General features: G+C 52.2%; 1 protein-coding gene across 4 annotated transcripts in view; it reads left to right on the top strand.

Moving 5' to 3' along the window:
- COL22A1 (collagen type XXII alpha 1 chain) overlaps window positions 1-18,444 on the top strand; it is a 213,899-nt gene that overhangs the window by 156,977 nt on the left and 38,478 nt on the right. For all 4 annotated transcript variants that reach the window (XR_012502318.1, XM_074353139.1, XM_074353140.1 and 1 more), the window contains 5 exons: window positions 736-780; window positions 5,160-5,207; window positions 10,835-10,948; window positions 11,620-11,673; window positions 17,417-17,470. Coding sequence is in view for 3 of the 4 variants with exons in the window: in XM_074353139.1 (XP_074209240.1) it covers window positions 736-780; window positions 5,160-5,207; window positions 10,835-10,948; window positions 11,620-11,673; window positions 17,417-17,470 (315 nt within the window). In the remaining variant the exon portion in view is untranslated. The remainder of the gene's footprint in view (window positions 1-735; window positions 781-5,159; window positions 5,208-10,834; window positions 10,949-11,619; window positions 11,674-17,416; window positions 17,471-18,444) is intronic.

Raw genomic sequence — 18,444 nt, 5'->3', positions numbered from 1 at the left:
TATGGCCTGACTTTTATTCAGTTAGATCTGAGCTCTAGAAGGTAGGAACCAAGTGTCTCAGGCATCTGTAGGTCCTTGATGCTTCACAGAGTGGCAGGTACATAGAAGTTGCTCCATACAGACTCCCTGAAACGGTTAAACGACGACCACGAGTCCTCATGGAGCAAAGACGTCTGGCGCCGCTAAGCAGTGGTACTTGCTGCGTCATCCTCCATCTTTCCATCTCTGTCGTTCGGCTTCACATAAGTAGGAACAACGAACTGTCCTCCCCTTCCCTTCCTTAGGTTCTGTTTCAGAGAAGAATGTTGCCCTCTAAATCCCGCCCCCAAGTGCTTGACTTTACCTGCCCCACTCGCAGGGCTACATTCTTACAGCCAGTTCAGCAGAACCCTCCTCTTTCAAAGCCACTCCTTCCACTTGTGTTTGGGAAAGGATGGAGGAATTTGAGATGAATGTGTGTCCGCGCATGAGTCGTTTCTGGCTTCGTGTTTTGGGTAGGAGCTGATAAGGGAAGTAGCTTACTGTTTGGAACATTTGCCACAGTTAAGTATTTCCTGAGAAGCCTTGGGTATTCGGCTGAGACTGGAACCCGTGAATTGTTACTGGTGCCAGTCTTCACGGTTGGGTTGTTTTTTCCCCTGAGTTACAGATGTAGATGCTGGGAGAAGGGGTGGGCAGAGCGGATCAGCATTATGTGCTTAGCACAGTTAATGTTTTCTTTCTTTCTTCTCTTAGGGTGTACCAGGAAGTCCAGGAGAGAGAGGGCCTCCTGGCAAACCAGTATGTCATCTAACTGTTCTGGATGAATGTTGACCATCAGTCAGGGACCCAGCCAGAGTAAAATACAACTCGGATGGTCCCAGAGACTTTAAAAAGGGGGCTTTTTACAAAGCTGCGGGCAGAGGGCACTAGTCAGAGATGCTGTGATGCTCAGAGATAAACCACAGAGACGCCAACGCCACCTGCTTCTTATCTTCAGAGCAGAGGGAGAGGGTGGGGGGAAGGGGCTGCCAGATAGGAGCTGTGGTTGTGGGTTCAGAGCCACCACAGGATGCCTGGCCACCGCCCACCCCCACCCCCCGTACCCTCCCTCCCCAATTTCCTGCTGTGCATCTCATTGGTCCAGCTCGCCTGTGGGGCGGGCAGCAGGCAGGTGAGCCTCATGATACGTCCCCAGGGTGCAGCCTCCGGGGCCTGGGGGAGGACAGAGAAGGAAGGACGGTGGTTTGGGGTGAGCAGACGGGCAGTAGCAGTGTTCGTGGCAAGGTCCCGACCAGTCCTTGTCCTGCCCTTTAGTTCAGTAATGTCAGTACCTCTTGGTTTCCCCCCTTTGTAGTATAAGAGATGTTCTTTTCTCTCTCCCTGTGAGAGCAGCGACGCTGTGACAGGCTGAGCAGAAACGGACAGCCCTGAGAGTCTGGTCCCGGGCCGTGGGGCCGCACACCAGCCCGCGGTTCCTCGTGCGCTGTAGAGTCACCTTCTAGGAACGCCCACCCCCACCCCAGTTAACTCAGCAACGCCAGAGAAGCCCCAAAGGCTCCGCCGAGGAACCAGGCACAGGGTGGCCCTCCAGGGGAGGGATGGTGAAGAGGAACAAGTCTGGGTGAGCGAGGAGGCAGCGTGAGGATACAGGAGAGACGAGTCCACTGAAAGGTGCTACCCGAGGTGGGAGAGACAGTGGCAGTCACGACGCGGGAGGCTCAGGCCTCAAGGCTGATTTCAGAAACCATTATGCAGAATCTTCACCTCAAGATGGATCTGAGAGGCCATCGGCTCCTCTGTGAGCCTGGCCGCTGCAAGTTGCAGACAAGGACCCAAGGCATGGGGCCCCTGAGGGCTTGAGCGTCTCCGCCTTTGGGGCCCAGGCCGCGGGGCACAGCAGAGACCCCAAGGGGCAGCCTGGTCCTCCTCGAAGGGTCCTGAGACCGTTCCCTGAAGGCCTTCTAGCGGGAGGAGTGAAAAGTCCTGCTGGAGGGTAGGGACAGCTTACACACACCCTCCTCCTCTTCTGTGGAGTCAGATTTACAGCAGCCGAATTAACCTCACCGAATTAACCTCGTTACCCAAGTGCAAGGCCCTGGTGCAGCGGCTGGAAGAGGAAGGTTCAGGCCAGAGGCTGAAGAGGGTTCAAACAACTCCTGCCGAGTCTAGACCCTGACACCCCTGCCAAGAGAATTAAGCCAGCAGCGTCCAGCTGGCAGCGTGGACTAACCGTGACGTCTGACAGCTGGTCACCGGCAGAGCAGACTGAGAGAAGTAGAGACAGACAGAGAGGAGGTCTGTTTTTGACCACCTTCAAATTCACTGCACACACACACACCCCAGATGGTCCCAGGGACGACAGGGGAGCCCTCAGGGTCTCTCATCTCACTTATCGGATGAGTCGTGTTTTCAGGGGTCCCAAGACTCCCCTCAGGCTCTCTGACTCACCAGGAGGACTCCAGGACTCAGGAGAGTGCCTCCAATCGGGACTGTGGTTTATCACAGAGAAAGGACGCAGGTGAAGGTCAGCACAGGGGCGAGATGCTTAGGGCAGCGTCCCTGAGCGACGAGGCCTCTCCCCCAGGGAGCCGGCGTGGGCAGCCCTCGCTCCTCCCGGCACCCACGTGTCAGCAGAGGCACGTGGGTGACGAGTGCTCTGGAAAGCACCAAGTGTCGCCACTGAGGGTCGCTCCCCCAAACCTTGGTGTGCAGGTCACATAGACGCAGTGAGCCCGCACGGCTGGCCTTGGTCTCTGTCTCCAGCCCTCCCAGGGGCCAGACTGATACCCCATGGCCCAGGCCCCCGCCGTAGATCTGGTCGTTAGCATAAGCCATCTGCCTGGCCCAAGACCCTGGCGAACAGAGGCACTCTTCTCAGGCAGGGCATTCGTTAGGAGCCAGCAAGGGCCGAGCCTTTGTTTGGCATGGGCAGGGTTTGGGCAGCCCGGGCCTGCTGAGTTACCCCTTCCTGCAGCCATCACCCCTCAGTGGAGATGGGGGCCCAGAGTGTTTCTCCAGCCCTGCGCCCAGAGAATTCCCGCGCCAGGAGCCCCCCTGCTGGACTTGGTTCTCCAGAAGCACAGCCTCTGGTGGGGATTCCCATGCCAGCGAGTGAGCCAGGGGAGACCTGCCGGGGTTGGAGAAAGCAGGACCGGGTAGTGGAAAGGTAGTCAAGGATGTGGGTTCAGCGTGAATCTGCCCTCAGCCTGATCCCATGGGGAGCTCGGGTGTGGACGGCACCACACAACTGGCCCATCTTGAGTCAAGAGGCCACCCCTGTTCACCTCCGTGTCAGTCCGTCGTGGGCTGTGTGACCTCCCCAGCCTTTCCGGCTGGTGCTCTGGGCAGCTGGCGGCACCCGGGAGGGGAGGAGGAGCCAGCAGAGTGCGGGCGCAGCCTTCTGCACCCCAGCACTTCCCGCTGCTGCTTCCCTGCGCTCAGCATCAACCCGCCAGGTGGGGCCCGCTCCTCAGAGGCGAGCACAGCACTCCGCTCTGCATCCTGCGTCCACATTCAGAAGGCCACCATCCCCGCACCTGCCTTGCTCCTGTGTATCCAGACCTATCTTGTGGGGCCTACAGAAGGGGGTCACCACAAGACATTAATTAAATTATCTCCAAGGCCACGCTGCACCTAGATGGAAAATTCACTCCTCGTTCTCTCTCCTTTTGAAACTGACATCCAGCCCTGCTGCTCACTCCTCTAATTATGCAAAGGGCTTACGTGACAACATAAAAATGTCCCAAAGAACACAGTGCCAGCACTGTGAAAAGTGTCCCAGTTTGGACTGTATGACTCGTGTTACTAACTTCCCAGGGAAAATAAAAAACTTCAGAAGGAAACCCCTCCGCCCCCTTTTAAAGTTCTTATCGATCAGCATTGCACAGGTTGGCCTTCCTCCCGAGGGTCAGTCTCAGGTAACTGAGGACACTCTCGGTTTCGTCTTCAGCAGTTGTGACCTAAGTGAGCTCTCCCTGCAGGGCTGGTCGTCCCTTCAGCACGTCCAGACCCGACTCCAGCCCCGGCCTCTCCCGGGCCTCCTACCCTTGCGGTAGTCTGGGGGGTTGGTCGAACACTTGAGCAAACAGACATACACCCAGCCTCTGCCAAGTTATCCTGCGCAAACATACCCGATGCCGCTGTCACATGGCTCTCTTTAGCCGCAGGATGTGGCAGGAGCCCTGTGGGGTCAGGAGAGGAGGCAGCCAGGAAAACAGTCTTGGTTTCAGCCTCCGTAAGGCGCTAGACTGGACTCATACTTCATTAACCGGAACTCAGATTTATTCAGAAGAAATCAGCCACCAGCAGTCAATTGTGGCCACCGGCTCCCCCATTCTAGAGGAACGTCGACCCCTTCCCTCTGGAGAACGGGTTCTCCGGGACTCCTTTTCCAGTGCAAAATTTAGAAGTTTGCAAAGTAGCACACCAGTCTCCAGTTCTTCTGAGAATCCTTTCTTCCCTTTAGGGTTTGCCTTTTAATTTCCATTTTCCTTCCCAGCCTTGTGTCCCTTAAACCCCAGTGTGAACCCAGCCTCCACTCCATCTTGGGCTCCAGGCTGGCCCTAGTCATGATGTACCACATCCCAGCTCACCGTTGTGAACGTGAATTCAGTGACCTGCAGACCCTGCACACCTTCAGAGGCTTTGTGATTACGCCTGACTTCTGAAATCTTCCTGAAGTTAGAGACTTCTAACTCGTAGTAACGAATGAAGTTCAAAATGCTGTTTTACCTGGGACAGCTAAAGAAGTTACTTGAAATTCATACTAGATTGTGAATGACTGATAGTGACAGCTGTTACCCATCTGGGGAATACAGGAGAGTCAGCCCCCTTTGTCTTCTACAGTACCCATAGGACCTGTTGGTGTAGAGGGCAGTGTGGAGGAGGGACCACCAGGAGAAGAGAAGGGACCAGTGCAGGGAGCCTGGGGACCAGAAAGGCTGATGTTAGCTAGACTCAGTTAGGACTAGCAGTCTGTGCAGTCGCTGGCTCAGCGGAGTCTTCCCGTGGCTCCCCGGCGTGGGGTGTGGACCGGGCTGCTTGCATCCTGTGCATGGCGTGGCCACGTCACGTGGCACAGCTTGCGCTGTGAAGGCCGCACACTGCCTGGAGGAGCACAGGGTACACAGAGTGTGGGCATGTGTGTATGTCTGTATGTATTTATTTTTCTTTGACAGGGACCCTCTCCGCTACTGTCTCCAGGGGACGTAAATCTCTTGGTTAAGGTAAAATAAAATAAATGTGCATGCGTTGTGAAACTGGTCATGGGGGGATTGGGGATTTCAGTAACGTGCTCTTTTCTGTGTCTGAACCACTGTGTTAAGAATATTAACAGTAATAGCAACATTGGCTGAGACCTCACCATGTGTCAGCGATGGGCTAAATGCACTGTCCAGGGCAGCAGCCACTGGCCACGTGTGTCAATTTAAATTTAAGATAATTCAAATTAAGTGCAATGAACAGTTCCAGTCCTCAGTCACACTAGTCGCATTCCACGTACTTAATCACCGCACGTGGCTAGTGGCTGTTTTACAGGACAGTGCAGATACAGAGGATTTCTGTCGTCACAGAAGGTCCTTCTGGACAGGGCTGTGCTAAACACTCCATGCGTGTCTCTTACTGTCCACAGTTACTCTCTGATACTGGTACTATTTGTGTTTTTGTTTTACTTGTTGGAAACCTGAGACACTATGAGGGTCAGTGACTTTCTGGGAGTGGAATCCACGCCCCACTGATTCCAGTGGCTGACCTGGCCCCCCACAGGACTGCCTCCTCAAGCTCTCAAGAGAGGGGCGTGGGCAGGGTCAGCCAGGTTGGGTGGGGGGCCTGCTGGCATGAGGTCCGGAGCGCAGGCGCAGGGGGCTGGAGCCTGTGGCTGGGGTGAGTTCAGATCTGAGTGCAGAGTCAGCTCATTTTCAGAACCACGTGCACTTTCCACGAGCAGCAGACGCCCTGAGCTGAGCGTGACTCTGCTGAGACAGGGCAGAGAAAGCTGGGTGCCTGGGACCCTGGCCGAGGACCTCGGATCTTAAATGGAGGAGACCCGGAAGAGGCTGTGAGCCCGACGGAGACAGGAGAAGACTCGTGTTCCAGGAGGAGCAGTCCTGCTGCTGCGGGTGTGGAGGACCCTTTTGCTGCCTCTGTTTCCAGCCTTTGTCTTAACTCTGGGTGAAGCTTGGCACTGAATTTTGTGTGATCAGCCCCTTCCTCACTTCCTGTATTCTGAAGACCACTTGGGTGATGTCAGAAAACATCTGGTTCTTGCATGAAAACAAGGGAGGAGAAGAAAAGGGAGAAGAAAAGCTCCTCAGAAGCCGGATGTGTGATCCTCTGCACATCGAGCTGCCCTGATGCAAAATCATACTTTGTATTCAAGATGTGTAGCAGTAGGGCAGTCTTTCCTGATTGTTATTGACAAGAGGGAGGTTTGGTTTTTCTTTCACAACTAGGACATGGCAAGAAATCATTATCTATTGATTTAAGCCTTATTTATTACAGGCTTTTATAGCCTTGATAATTTTTTCTTAATTTCCGCCCCATTGAAAGGCACTGGGTTTGCATCAGCCCCTTTGCCCCCACCGAAGGATTTCAACTCAGGGTGTCCCAGTCTTCAGGGCAGTGATGACAGGAGTGAGTCCTGCATGGGTTAAGACCATTCTTCATGGCTGCAGCCCTGAGAAGGGCACTTAGTCGTATCAATACTTCTTACCTGCTAAAGGATGCAGCTGTGTTCATCGGAGCAGCCAGGAACCACAGAGGTCATGTGAGCGCCTACGTTCAGGGCAGTGCCTGGAATTCCTTGGTCCTGTGGAGTGTGCTTTGCCTGGAAACCCTGTAGACAGGTGCCTGGGCCATGTGGGTTTGCCCAGGTCTGCAGAGAACTGCCATAGCTCCCTGTTGTGTAATCACCTGTTGCCATGTTGATGATGTGGGTTAAAGCTGATGGTCTGGTCCAGGTGGCTGTGGACAGGCCCCTCCCTTGCTGAGGATGCATCCTTTACTACAGAACATTTACCCCATTCTGAGAGTTGGAAAACTGCCTGGGTAGGAAGTTCATCTTTAAGGAACTTGCGCAGCTGGAGCTGTGCCCAGGGAGGCCATCCTCAGGGCTTCCCCGTGAGATGATTCCCTAGGATAAATATTATTTCATCCGATCGCCACAGACACCCCAGTGGGCAGGTGCTGTTACTAGCCACATTTGACAGAGCAGGAGGTTGGGCACAGGTGGGCCAGTCACTTGTTGAAGGTAACAGAGCTGGACGGTGGCAGACCCGAGTCTCAAACCCAGTGAGACCAACTCCAAACCCTTGTGCTTATCCCCTCTGCCATCCACCTTCATCTCTGCCTGAGTCTGAGCTTCCTGACAGCTCCCTGATGATGTGCAGGCAGTAGCGAGTTCCTTGTCTGTTACCCAGAGGTTTGAAATGCAGGCTCCACAGCCCTTTGGCAAGAGTGTGCAGTGAGGGGGCAGGAGTCCGGCAGGAGCTTGGGTCAGGTGATCGGGAGGTGATTTCCGCGCCTGAGAAGCAGCGGTGGTTTTCTCCCACGTGGCAGAGACTGCAGTTCCTCCCGTTATAAGCATTTTAGGAGCGCTTGCTTGGTGTGCTGTACCGCACCACACACAATGACACGGCCGGCCAGGTTTGCTGAGAACGCCGCAGACAAAGGGCAGGGGGTGGGGGCGAGAGGGGTTGCATCTGCAGATTACGCATAGGGGACCTGGCAACGTGCTAGACGCGTCACAGGCCTGCTCCGTTTAAACTCCACGACTGTACCCTAAGGTCGGAGAATGAGCCTTGTCAGCTGGTGTAGAAATAGACTAGTGGGGACTAAGTGGCCTGCCTGACGTGACCCGGTGACATGGAAGGGGTGGGGGTCAGTGCTGAGGAGCAAGGGCATCTGATGTGCAGGTGCGACAAAGGGACAGACTTGGAGGGAAACAGCGGCTGAACCCACAGTGACTCACGGAGCGGCAGACACTCGTGCTCCCACCGGGGGCTCGGCTCGGCAGCAGGCGGGCAGCCCTCGTTACTCATTCTCTGCCCTCACACGTGAGGAGGCCACGGCTGGGAGAGGTGAAGCCGTGGGCCCGAGTGGCAGAGGCTTCCGTGTGGTCTGAGCAAGCCCACCTGGTTGGAAGCAGAACCGGGTCTAGTGATGGAGAGTGGGTTTTTCCCCCTACACCCCCTCTGGGGCTCTTGTGGCTGGACTAATGAGAAAAGTGGCACAGGACAGATTAGTGGGAGAAAAAGCAACAGGTTTTAATTCATGCACGTGTGGAGGTCTCTTAGAAATAGGACCTAAGAAGTGGCCAAAACTGGCAGCTTTTATACTTTTTGGACAAAGAAACAGTGTGTGAGGAATTGGCAGGGAAAAGAAGCTTAGGCTTCGGGTGATTCACCAGTGAAGAATCTGAGCAGAGCTGGGGCTTGGGGCCGTGAATTAGAATCAGGAGGTTTGTTTACACCGGCTTCTCGGCCCTGGATGCCCTGTCTCTGGCAGTGAAGGTGTCCCACCTCCAAATGCGGGCAGTGCGCGTTTCACATGAGAGACTTATCTCCTGCTCTCAGGGTGACAGAGAGAAGGGTCACTGTCCCGCCTGCATTGGCCGTTTCTTGAGTAACTTTAATTCAAAATAATCAGTATGCCATTGAGAGATATTTGAGGGCAGCCTGCCCTGGGCCCCAATACTGGTCTCAAGACATTCCAGGCAGCCCAGGGTCAAGAGGAACTGGGGACCCCAGGAGCATAGGCACCCAAGTGAGGGTGGGTAGGACAGCAGTAGGGGGCTGGCCTTGCCCTATGCTCGCTGGGTTCCAGGGCCGGGTCAGTATGCTAAGCCCAGCCCCCTCGCTGGTGAGTCTGGGGGCTGCGGTGGGGCTGCACTGGTCTTCAGTGAACAATCCTGCACAGAAACTGGGACTAAGACACAGTCAGCCTGAGAGTTATCCATGCCGGAAGCTGAAAAGAGAGAGTCGAAACCAGTGAGATGAGTTACTCAGATATGCCGCTTTGTGCTCTGGACCTCACTGCAGAGGGTGGTTCCCCATCACTCTGTCCCGCACATCCAACAAAATCTCAGTGGCCCAAGCTCCCGCAGCCACCAGGCTAGCTCCGCTCCCGTGCAGCCTCTGTCCACTCTGCTGCGTGTCGTGGATGTGTCTCATTTTGAAGAGCTGTAAGAGAAGGTCTGGGGATACGTGAGTTCCTCCCACGTCTGCCATGCCTCCAAACAAAAGGCAGCAGTGAAACCATTTGATACTCCTCACCCTTCCCCTAAAAATTCAGCCAGCTTCTGGAACCACCTGCTAAGGAAGATGGCCTTGGATTCCAGCAGGTCAGTGGTCGGTCAGTCGGGTCGGCTGGCTCACCCACTGACGGAACTCATGCTCTGCAGAAGGTTATTTGCTCTGAATTGGATGCATAAAGACTCTACGTCAGTTCTCGGAGAGTCACACTTTCCTTTTCTTGGTGGGGAGGGCATGGAGCTATAAACAGACCACATCAACAGTGGGTCACATGGTGCCATAGCGGGAATTCCTGGGTCCGTGGAAGCAAGAACACATCCCCAGTTCTTGGGGGACGTCCTGGAGTAGGACACAGCTAAAGAGTCTTCAGAGACTGAGTAGGAATGAGCTTGTCAAAGGAAGATAGACTGTTCAAAGTTGCTTTTTTGATGGAAAAAGCCCGTCTATCCTGCATTAGACACCAAGATGAATGCCAGGTCGCCTGAAAGCTCACCTCACTGAATGTGAACACGTGCACCTTGTCCTACAGGACACTCTGCAGGTGGCTCCAGGGCAGCATCCCAGAGGCCCTTGTCAGTGTGTGTGCTGCATGTCCGTGGGTGCCGCGGGACCAAGAGCCTACAGGATGCGTGCTCCTGTGGTCTCAAAGCGGAGAGGCACGGTGCCTGACAGAGTGGTTGCTGTGCAAGCAAATGCCCTTTCACTGAGGGAGCGGCTGAGTGAATACATGAATGAATAGAAATAGCCAAGTGCACTGGGAAGGAGCTGACACTGTTCTGAGTGCCGTAACCTTCATCAAAAGGAGAGAGTGGGGGAGGAAGAGAGGGAGGGTTAGCGAGAAGGGCGTGGAGGGAGCGACCCAGGCCCCTGGGGTGTGAGACAGGCAGGGGTGTGGTCAAGCCCGTGAGTTTTATTTGGTATTTGCTGTGCTCCAAGCTGTAAGATCTGGGGATGACACAGACAAGTTAGAAAACTCTTCCCTGGGCTGAGAGCTTTACCTTCACTCTGGGGACTTGCCTGCCTCAAAGAAGGAGAGCAAAGCTCCTTTCCAGGGAACATTTGTTAAATGCCCACTGTGGACAGAGAGGAATGCCAGGCCTGGGGAGGTTCGCATGTGCCAGGCAGCGAAGTCCTGAGGGCGTGCACCTGTTGCTTTCTTTGTCTTGCTGCTTTGTTCAGGAACCACTTAGGCAAACCCATGAGACAGAGGACGCAGCTCCCAGCTTTGTTTTGTCTCTAGCCTTAGGGACAGGGCGTGCTATTGTAAACAGTGCTGAATGTTTGCATTAAACCTGTACTGTGAGTATCTTCAGATGTTCGCAGATACTGGTACATGCACTTTTGACATCTTTGTCTTGGGCTGTATTTCAGCCGTTTGGCCAGAAGTAGGGAGAAATGGGGTAGTAATCCAGATATATCGGCCCTGAAATCCAATTTAGGACTAAGAGGAAAACGCAAAGCTTGACACAAGCTATTTGGATAATGACTCGATCCACCTGTTTGCTCTTTCCTCATTTGCTGGCTTCCTCCTGTCTGGAGAGGAGGAGCTCTGGGCCACGTTTGTTTTGCCAGTAACTGTATCATGTGCTTGCTCTTTCTTTCAGGACGTGTGCAATGACTGCCCTCCAGGCCCCCCGGGCCTCCCTGGTCTGCCAGGTTTTAAAGGGGACAAAGGTCTCCCAGGAAAGCCAGGGAGAGAAGGCGCAGAAGGGAAGAAGGTAAGGAGAAAATAGGAGACAGTTTTACCATTGCATCGTCTTGGAGACCCCAGAGTTGCCTCGCTGGTACATGGGGAGGGTTCTACTCAGGGGTGTGGCTGTGGGGGCAGAGGTCACTGGGGTCGTCTTGGGGACTGGCTAGCACGCCAGCTAGCACGGTAGCGGTGGGTCATGGCCATGAACGCATAGCCGCGCTCCCGTCGCCATCACTCGTCTGCCCCCTTAGCTCACACACGCTGGGGGTGGGGAGGGGACAGGGAAATCTCAGTGGGAAATCAGTGACTAGATGTGTAAGGGGGTGGCTTGCTGATAACTCTGGGTGTGGGCTCCAAACACGCATTCTTCTTTTTTGTGGAAGTGTAGTTGATTTACAATGTTAGTTTCAGGTGTACAGCAAAGCGATTCAGTTATACATATACATACATACATTTTCAGATCCCTTTCCATTATAACTTATTACAAGAAATTAACTCTACTTCGCTGTGCTGTACAGTAGGTCCTTGTTGTTTATCTATGTTATATGTAGTGTGTATCTGTTAATCCCAAACTCCTAATTTATCCCCCGCCCCACTTTCCCCGTTGGTAACCATAGTTTGTTTTCTATGTCTGAGTCTGTTCTGGTCCAGACACTCATTCTTGTTGGGGTTTTTTCTCTTTTGTTCCTGCTACAGGGAGATGCTGGTCCCAGAGGCCTCCCAGGGCCCCCAGGAATAGCTGGACCACAGGTCAGTGAGCCTTCATAAAAACTGTGTACAATTATTCTGCTCATCTCACTGGGTAACCTGAGTTTGAGGACGAGTGACGTCCAGTGTAAAGGAATGATGGTTCTAAAATCAGAAAGCTCACTCACTATTGTTAAAAGCAAGGAAGCAAACAGAAGCACTGTAGTGTGACAGCCACCTGTCGGGTATCCGGGTGGAGAACCACCAGGTCACCCAGGCCCTGGCTGGCGGGTGACCACATCTAGCGTTTGCTGTTGTCCGATAGACTTTGAAGTTTCATAGGGTCTTGACAAACCCGACACCACTGCTTCGGGAACTGCGGGCATCAGGTTTCAGTGTTGCTGAACAAGAGACTCTGCCCTGGGGCAGCATTAGGTTAAGAGACTGCAGCAAAGCGTAGCTGCGTCAGGGCTATTTACTGAGTCTTACCGCCCCTTTCTGGGGTCATAGGTGGTGGCTGAGCTCCTCGCTGAAGGATTCTGCAGGTGGGGAATTTCAACTGAGCCCTAAGTATGCAGTCTTTGCTGTCAGCTTGCCGGCTGCTGGGTGCTGCCCCTGCCAGGGAATGGCCTTTATTCAGAGAAACAAAAGCAAATCAATTAAACAGATAAGGAGTTCCCTCCACTAAGTAGGAGTTATTTTCTATATCAGCCCAGCCCTGCTTGAAGTGCTGGTGTCTTGGGACAATGGCTCTGCCTTTGTTCTTCTATAATTCCTTTCAAGGGAGAGTTTGTTCCTTTACATAATCAAGAGAAAGCCAAAGAAAGCTTCCATCCAGAGAAAGAACACAAATTAATGCTGTATCTGAAAGACAGGGGTTTGCTTCTCCACTTGGGAGTCCATGGCGACCTTGAGAAGTTCTCAGGGTTCGCCTTGCAGAATGAACTCCCAGGGAGCCGCAGTCAGTAGGCGAGATACCTGGTGTGTTAAGAGCTAAGGCCAGTTTACCTGCTTTGAGTACTATCCCCTGCAAAGGTCAGCATCATCCTAGGAGGCAGAGATATTTCCACCTTACAGACTAGGGAACTAGAGTTTGGCAAGATTAAGTGCTAGTGTTATGAAACTAGTGGGTGGTAAGCCAAGGTGATCCCTACTATGCCCCACTAGGTAGCCTGCTGTTAGACTCCAGTAATGCTACCTCCAGTGCCAGCACCAAGGACAGCTCCCAAGGAGGGCAAAGCTAAGCTGCCTCTGGTAATGATCCTGTAACAGCTTCCCCTTAGGACCACCTGTTGTTGGGAGAATGAGTTGCAGAGCACTCTCCGGCTTGCCTTGGTTCTTGGCTTCAAGCTCAAACCTGTCTCTGTGCTCTTGGTTCATCCCAAGCCAATCTCCAGGAAACGGAACAGAGGACTGTTTCGTGTCCTTTCTGTTGAATTTCACTTATCTCTGCCAGACCTGGGGGTACGAAGATGAATTTGTAAATTGAAAATGCTACTCATAATGGAGCATCTATGGCCACTGTCAATGTCCATTTATAACCAAAGGTCCTGGGTGGTCACGGGTCACATGCATCACCAGGAAGGTTTGATTTGCTTGTTTGCAGCTTGTGATCCAGCCTCTGGGAAACCAGCTTCCCTAAGGTTTGTCTTGCAGATTTACAACTGTTCCCTCTGGCTGCCGGGTCTGGGGAGGTCACTGACATCATCAACTGCAGAGCTCTGACCTAGAGCTTTCAGACCGCGTAGACACTGACTCTACGGGTTAGGGTCTGAGGTAGTGGCTGCTGTTTTGATTATGAGCCATGTAGAGGAAGAAGCAGCAAGATGGTAATCAGAACATGATTTTCTGGAAACATAATTTTCTGCAGAGTCAGATGTTAAAGCCTCTTCCAGTTTGACTATTCTGTCCTTCAAGAAAAACATGGTTTTCTTCTCACCCACATGTGCACCAGTCATGTAATGGGAGCTGTAGGACTGGAGACACTAAATGAGCAGAAGCCCCCACTTGGAGCCCACGAGTCTGGGAGGCAGAGTCATACCTCCTCTGCCAGAAAAGGTCCTGGAATCCCATTCTGCCCAGAAGGCAGCCCAAAGCCATTTAGTCCATGCTCTCTTTAGGAGAGAAGTCTTTTCACCTACAGCTGCCTCGATCCTGGAAGGTTCTCACCAAGCATGGCCTTGAACAGCTCCCTTCCAAGTCAGGAGGTATAGAGTTAGGTCAGATATGGGCCATGCCTTCTAGGGCCTGATGTTGTGCTGGAGAAGAAAGACCTACAAGGTGGTGACTCTTGGAAAAATCAGACTGGGGCCAAGGCCACCAGGAGCAGTGAGAGCTCAGTGGTTCCTCAACCTGGTTCTGCCTCTTACTAGCTGAGTGAATTTCACTTACTAATTATTGGACTTGGGCAACTTATTTGACTTTCCTGAACCTGGGGTCCCTCATCTGTAAAAGAAGAACCATGTGGCTTATCTCACAGAGAGGATGTGAGAATTACATATGGGAACATTTACAAAGCACCAGGCCTGATGCCCAGCACATAGGAAATGTTGGATGCATGTAACTGTGGGTGGTCCTCATAATTACTGTTCTGTCTGAGTTAATAACAACTATCACAGATTGTCAGGAGAAGAGTAAATGATTTTAAGAAAAATAATGCCATAGGACAGGTCACCTGTGAGGGCCACCTGGAGGAGGAGGTAGGATTTTAGTTGCATTGGAAGGTTAGGCAGTGATTTGTCAGGCATTCTTGGCGGGGTGGGGAGAAAAGGTTTTGTAGGCAGAGAAACAACATGCAAAAGTTCAGGGACAGGTCTTAGTCTGAGAATGGGAAACTTAATTTGAGAAAGTTTAGGCCCTGTTCTCAACAGTTTGTAGACATTTCGAGAGAATTACCTGTTTGATGGATTCCCAAGAGCCAGCATCCTTAGAGCAGCCTCTGGTATGAACATAACCTCTAAATAACTGTTAAATTGTGCACTTAGTACATGATGGTGTTGAGAAAATATAATTAAAAACTAAACAGAATTTTCCTCCAAACCAAAAAACCTCTCCACAAAGGTAGAAGACAAGGAAAATAATTACATTTTTGCATAAGCATTAAGCCAGAGTATTGTGTGCATCACAGGCAATTCCACTAAAAGATTACAAAGACAGAAGTCTCACCCTTTCGTATGGTCAAGCAGCTATGACCCATTACGTCCATGTCCTCAAGATGAGCAAACAATAACTAGTCCTCACAGAGGAGGACTGGATTGCACTGTTGTTCTGTTCATCCTAATTCACCTGGTAAGCGGGGTGGCCATCTGCTTTAGTGAATTAGCTTTGTATGAAAGAAAACAGACTTCTCACGTCTTTTTAACTGGAGGTAGTTTGTAGCTTGAAACAAGGGGCCCTGAAGTTAGGCTCCTCCCTTCCTGCAGAACCCGGGAGATGGGGCTTTATTTTCCTTGATGATTACATTTCGAAGCAATGTTCCCAGGTCCTTGAGAAAGACTTTCCTGGGACCTAGAGCTGGCAAAAGGCTTATTTAGCTTTGGAAAAGCTTACATACATTTCAAAGCGACAGAGAAAGAACTCACAGTGACGAGTTTTCTAAAGTAAATGCTCTAATAAAAGGGGTGTGGTGGGAGTTCCTTCCCTGATTTTCAACAGGAAGAACAAAGCCCTTTCAGTCGATCCTCAGTAAACATCTGCTGAAGAGAACCGAGCTAGCCAAGTAGCAAACTAGTAATGACCCTGGGATGTGGGCTCCAGGGGCCAGGTTGTTTTTTTGTTTTGTTTCTAATCTGTCTTTGATGGCTGTATTCTCTGTGCATAGAATGGTTCCCAGAACATGATTGATCAGACTCTAAATCCGGCAATCTGCACATCATAAAACTAGTGGGACAAGGCGTCACAACCTAGGAAAATAACCAGGAAAGTAACCTGGTCAGAGCAGGCAGTTTGGATACTGACAGATCTGGATTTGATGCCACATCTTGTTTTTTATTAGCTCTGTGACCTCAGACAAATGACTTAACCTCTCTGGTCTTCAGGTTTCTTGATAATACACTCTGATAATAACCTCTACGTCAAGCAGTCGTCCTGGCTAAATTAGATAACATAGATATAGTAAATGTTGTTTTGCACCAGCTCGGGATATAAACAAAGAAAAACATGGAATGAGATCTCATGCGAAAGCCCTGGCAGAGGGCCCGGCAGAGTAGGGGCTCTGTAAATGTCAGCCCTCTTTTCTGGAAGGAAGTGAGTCAGGCTTGGGGGTGGCTGTGTTTGTGCTGATCCCCAGCTGCGGTGGAAGAGACAAGGACAACTGTGGCCAGCCTTGAGCTGCTGACATTTTAGTTGTTAGATGAGGGCTGAAACCACTCTAAGGCCAAACTAAGGGCTGAAAATTGAAAGGAAACCATTTACTTTTAAGGCAATTGTCCTTAATGTCAGAGAACCAGTGTGCTGTTCTATGTCACTGCTTTTCGTTGAAATTATAAAGTGGCTGCAGACAGTGTGCTGGCTTTATCGACTTTAAAACAGTAGAAATAATTACATGCAAACATGTTGGAATAAATGCTCTTCCCCTCTGAACCTACTGCTTTTCTCCTCTACACAACAGCACTTGGCGCTTTGCAGGCATGAGATCACCTAACCATCACAGTACACTGCAGGGGGGCAGCCAGCGTGTTGTTCGGTAGTCACTGTCCCCATGAACTGCTGATGTGGTACAGCAGTCGGGATGGGAAGAGGGTGGGTGTGATGTTTCAGTGAGAGAACTGTCGGGTTCTGGACCTGGAAGGACCTTCATAGATTGACATACACCCCTATCCTTCATTTACCGGATGAACAGAGTGAAGAAGGAGCATGATCTTCTGCAAGCCGCAAAGACAAAGGATGCCGGGCCTGGCACCAGAGCCAAGGCGACTAACCACCAGTGACTTCTTCTACTGCGTAGTGCATTCTTTTAAAGGAACTGGGATGTTTTTGTTTAATAGCATTTTACTGAAATACACTTGTTAGCATGGGAAACATGGGGCCAAATAGGTGACCATTAAGAGAGATTGGAACCTTTGAATGTTACTTTGAGTTGGTCTGTGAAACTAATTTTGGTAGGTTGCACATGGTGTCTTGATGACTGTGATAATGAAGATAATGATGATGATGTGAGGAGGAGGGGGCGGTGGTGGTGCTGGGGGTGAGCGATGCGGTGACGGTGGTGACGAGGGGGAGGGGGCGGTGGTGGTGCTGGGGGTGAGCGATGCGGTGACGGTGGTGACGAGGAGGAGGGGGCGGTGGTGGTGCTGGTCTACTCTGCGATGCCCACAGACACCGTGTTGACTCTGCTCCTTTCCTTCCCACTCTTGTAACATCCCAGTTTCCTCCTAACTGACCCCGTCTCTTCATCCTGGACCTTCTAGCCCGCCCTGCACCGCAGCCAGAGGCACCCTCCTGAAGCCTAGGGTGGTCCTACCTCCTTCTGCTGGTTTCCAGAGCCTACAAGTAAATTCAGATTCTCGGGCTGACACAGAAGATTGTCAGTGAAGTGGGCTCTGCCTGGATCCCCAGCCCCATTTTCTGCTGATCCCATCCTGCCCCCCACAGCCCAGTTAAGCCATTGCACCAACAGTCCCTCAACCAGGCCTAACTGTTCTCATCTGCTGACATCCTGCCTGGCCTGCAGCACCGTCTTGACAAGAGACTGATGAAGAATGAGTGATTGAATAAGTGAAAGGATGTAATGCCAAAATTTTTCTTTTGCAAGGTAAGCTCTAGCCAGATTTTCAGTAATGTTCCTTCTTTCTTTTTTTCTCCTAAGGGAAGTAAAGGAGAGCGTGGTGCAGATGGTGAGACTGGGCAGAAAGGCAGTCAGGTAAAAACTTATTTTATAAGGAACCATCCACCCTGAAGAAACATCACTGTTTTTCCTAGCTAACTTTTTTCCCCAGATCCCCAAATTCATTTCTGAAATCATTTCTTGCCTCTTCTTTGTCTTCGGTAGGATTTTTTTTAATCACGTTTTTGTGGTTTCCACCTTGGTTCATTGGCACACTCCCCTTCCCCCATTATCTGAGGACCTTGTCTTATCATTTCTTTAAAAATACGTTTTAAAATGTTGTGCTCGTTCAGAGCTTCTTGCTCACTGAGATGGCGGTCATTCATCACAAAATGCCAAATGCCCCTTCTTGCCTCCCGCGAGACTCCCCCGTGCTGCAGCCGAGAGCTTCGCAGACCCTCCTCCCCGCTGGGGCCGCTCCTCCCGGGGCCTCGGGAGGCGCTGCTGACCTTGACGTGCTGCGCCGCCTCAGGCCGAGCGCGGCTCCGGTCCAGCTCGGGTCGCCGCCGCCGCCGCCGCTCACCCCGCAGCCGCCGCTCCTCAGCCGCTAGCGGCCTTCCTGCACTCAGACTGGCTGTGGTGCTTGGGCTTTGCTGCTGCCACTCCTTCCCCGCTTTGCTTTTCCTTCCCTCCTCCCGCCTGCCCTTCCTCTTTCCTTCGGAGCCTTCCGTCCGTCTCTCAGTGGGCGCCCCGCGCCGGCGCCGCCCCGGGCTCTGCGATGCGGAGCGAGTAGCGCGCCAACCCCTGCCTCGCTTACCGGAGGGGGCGGGGCGCGCGAGCGGAGGCGCGGAGGCGGTGCCATCAGAGCTGCGCGCAAGGTCGGAACGACAGACTCGGCTAGAATTCCGTCTGTATCGTGAAAAACAGCGTGTGTTTGGGTTATTCTTATCGGAGGGAGTTGTCAACGGCAGTGCTTCTCTGCTGAGCGTCACTGCAGCTTGTGTTTCCCTGCGGAGGGATGGGGGGGGGTCTCAGGGGAATCATTTCTTTCATGGTGGTTTGTTCGCTTT

The sequence above is a fragment of the Camelus bactrianus genome, chromosome 25 (genome assembly GCF_048773025.1).
Source record: "Camelus bactrianus isolate YW-2024 breed Bactrian camel chromosome 25, ASM4877302v1, whole genome shotgun sequence".
NCBI classification, from domain to species: Eukaryota; Metazoa; Chordata; class Mammalia; order Artiodactyla; family Camelidae; genus Camelus; species Camelus bactrianus.
The sequence above is the reverse complement of the archived record's forward strand: the minus strand, read 5'-3'. Positions and strand labels throughout refer to the sequence as shown.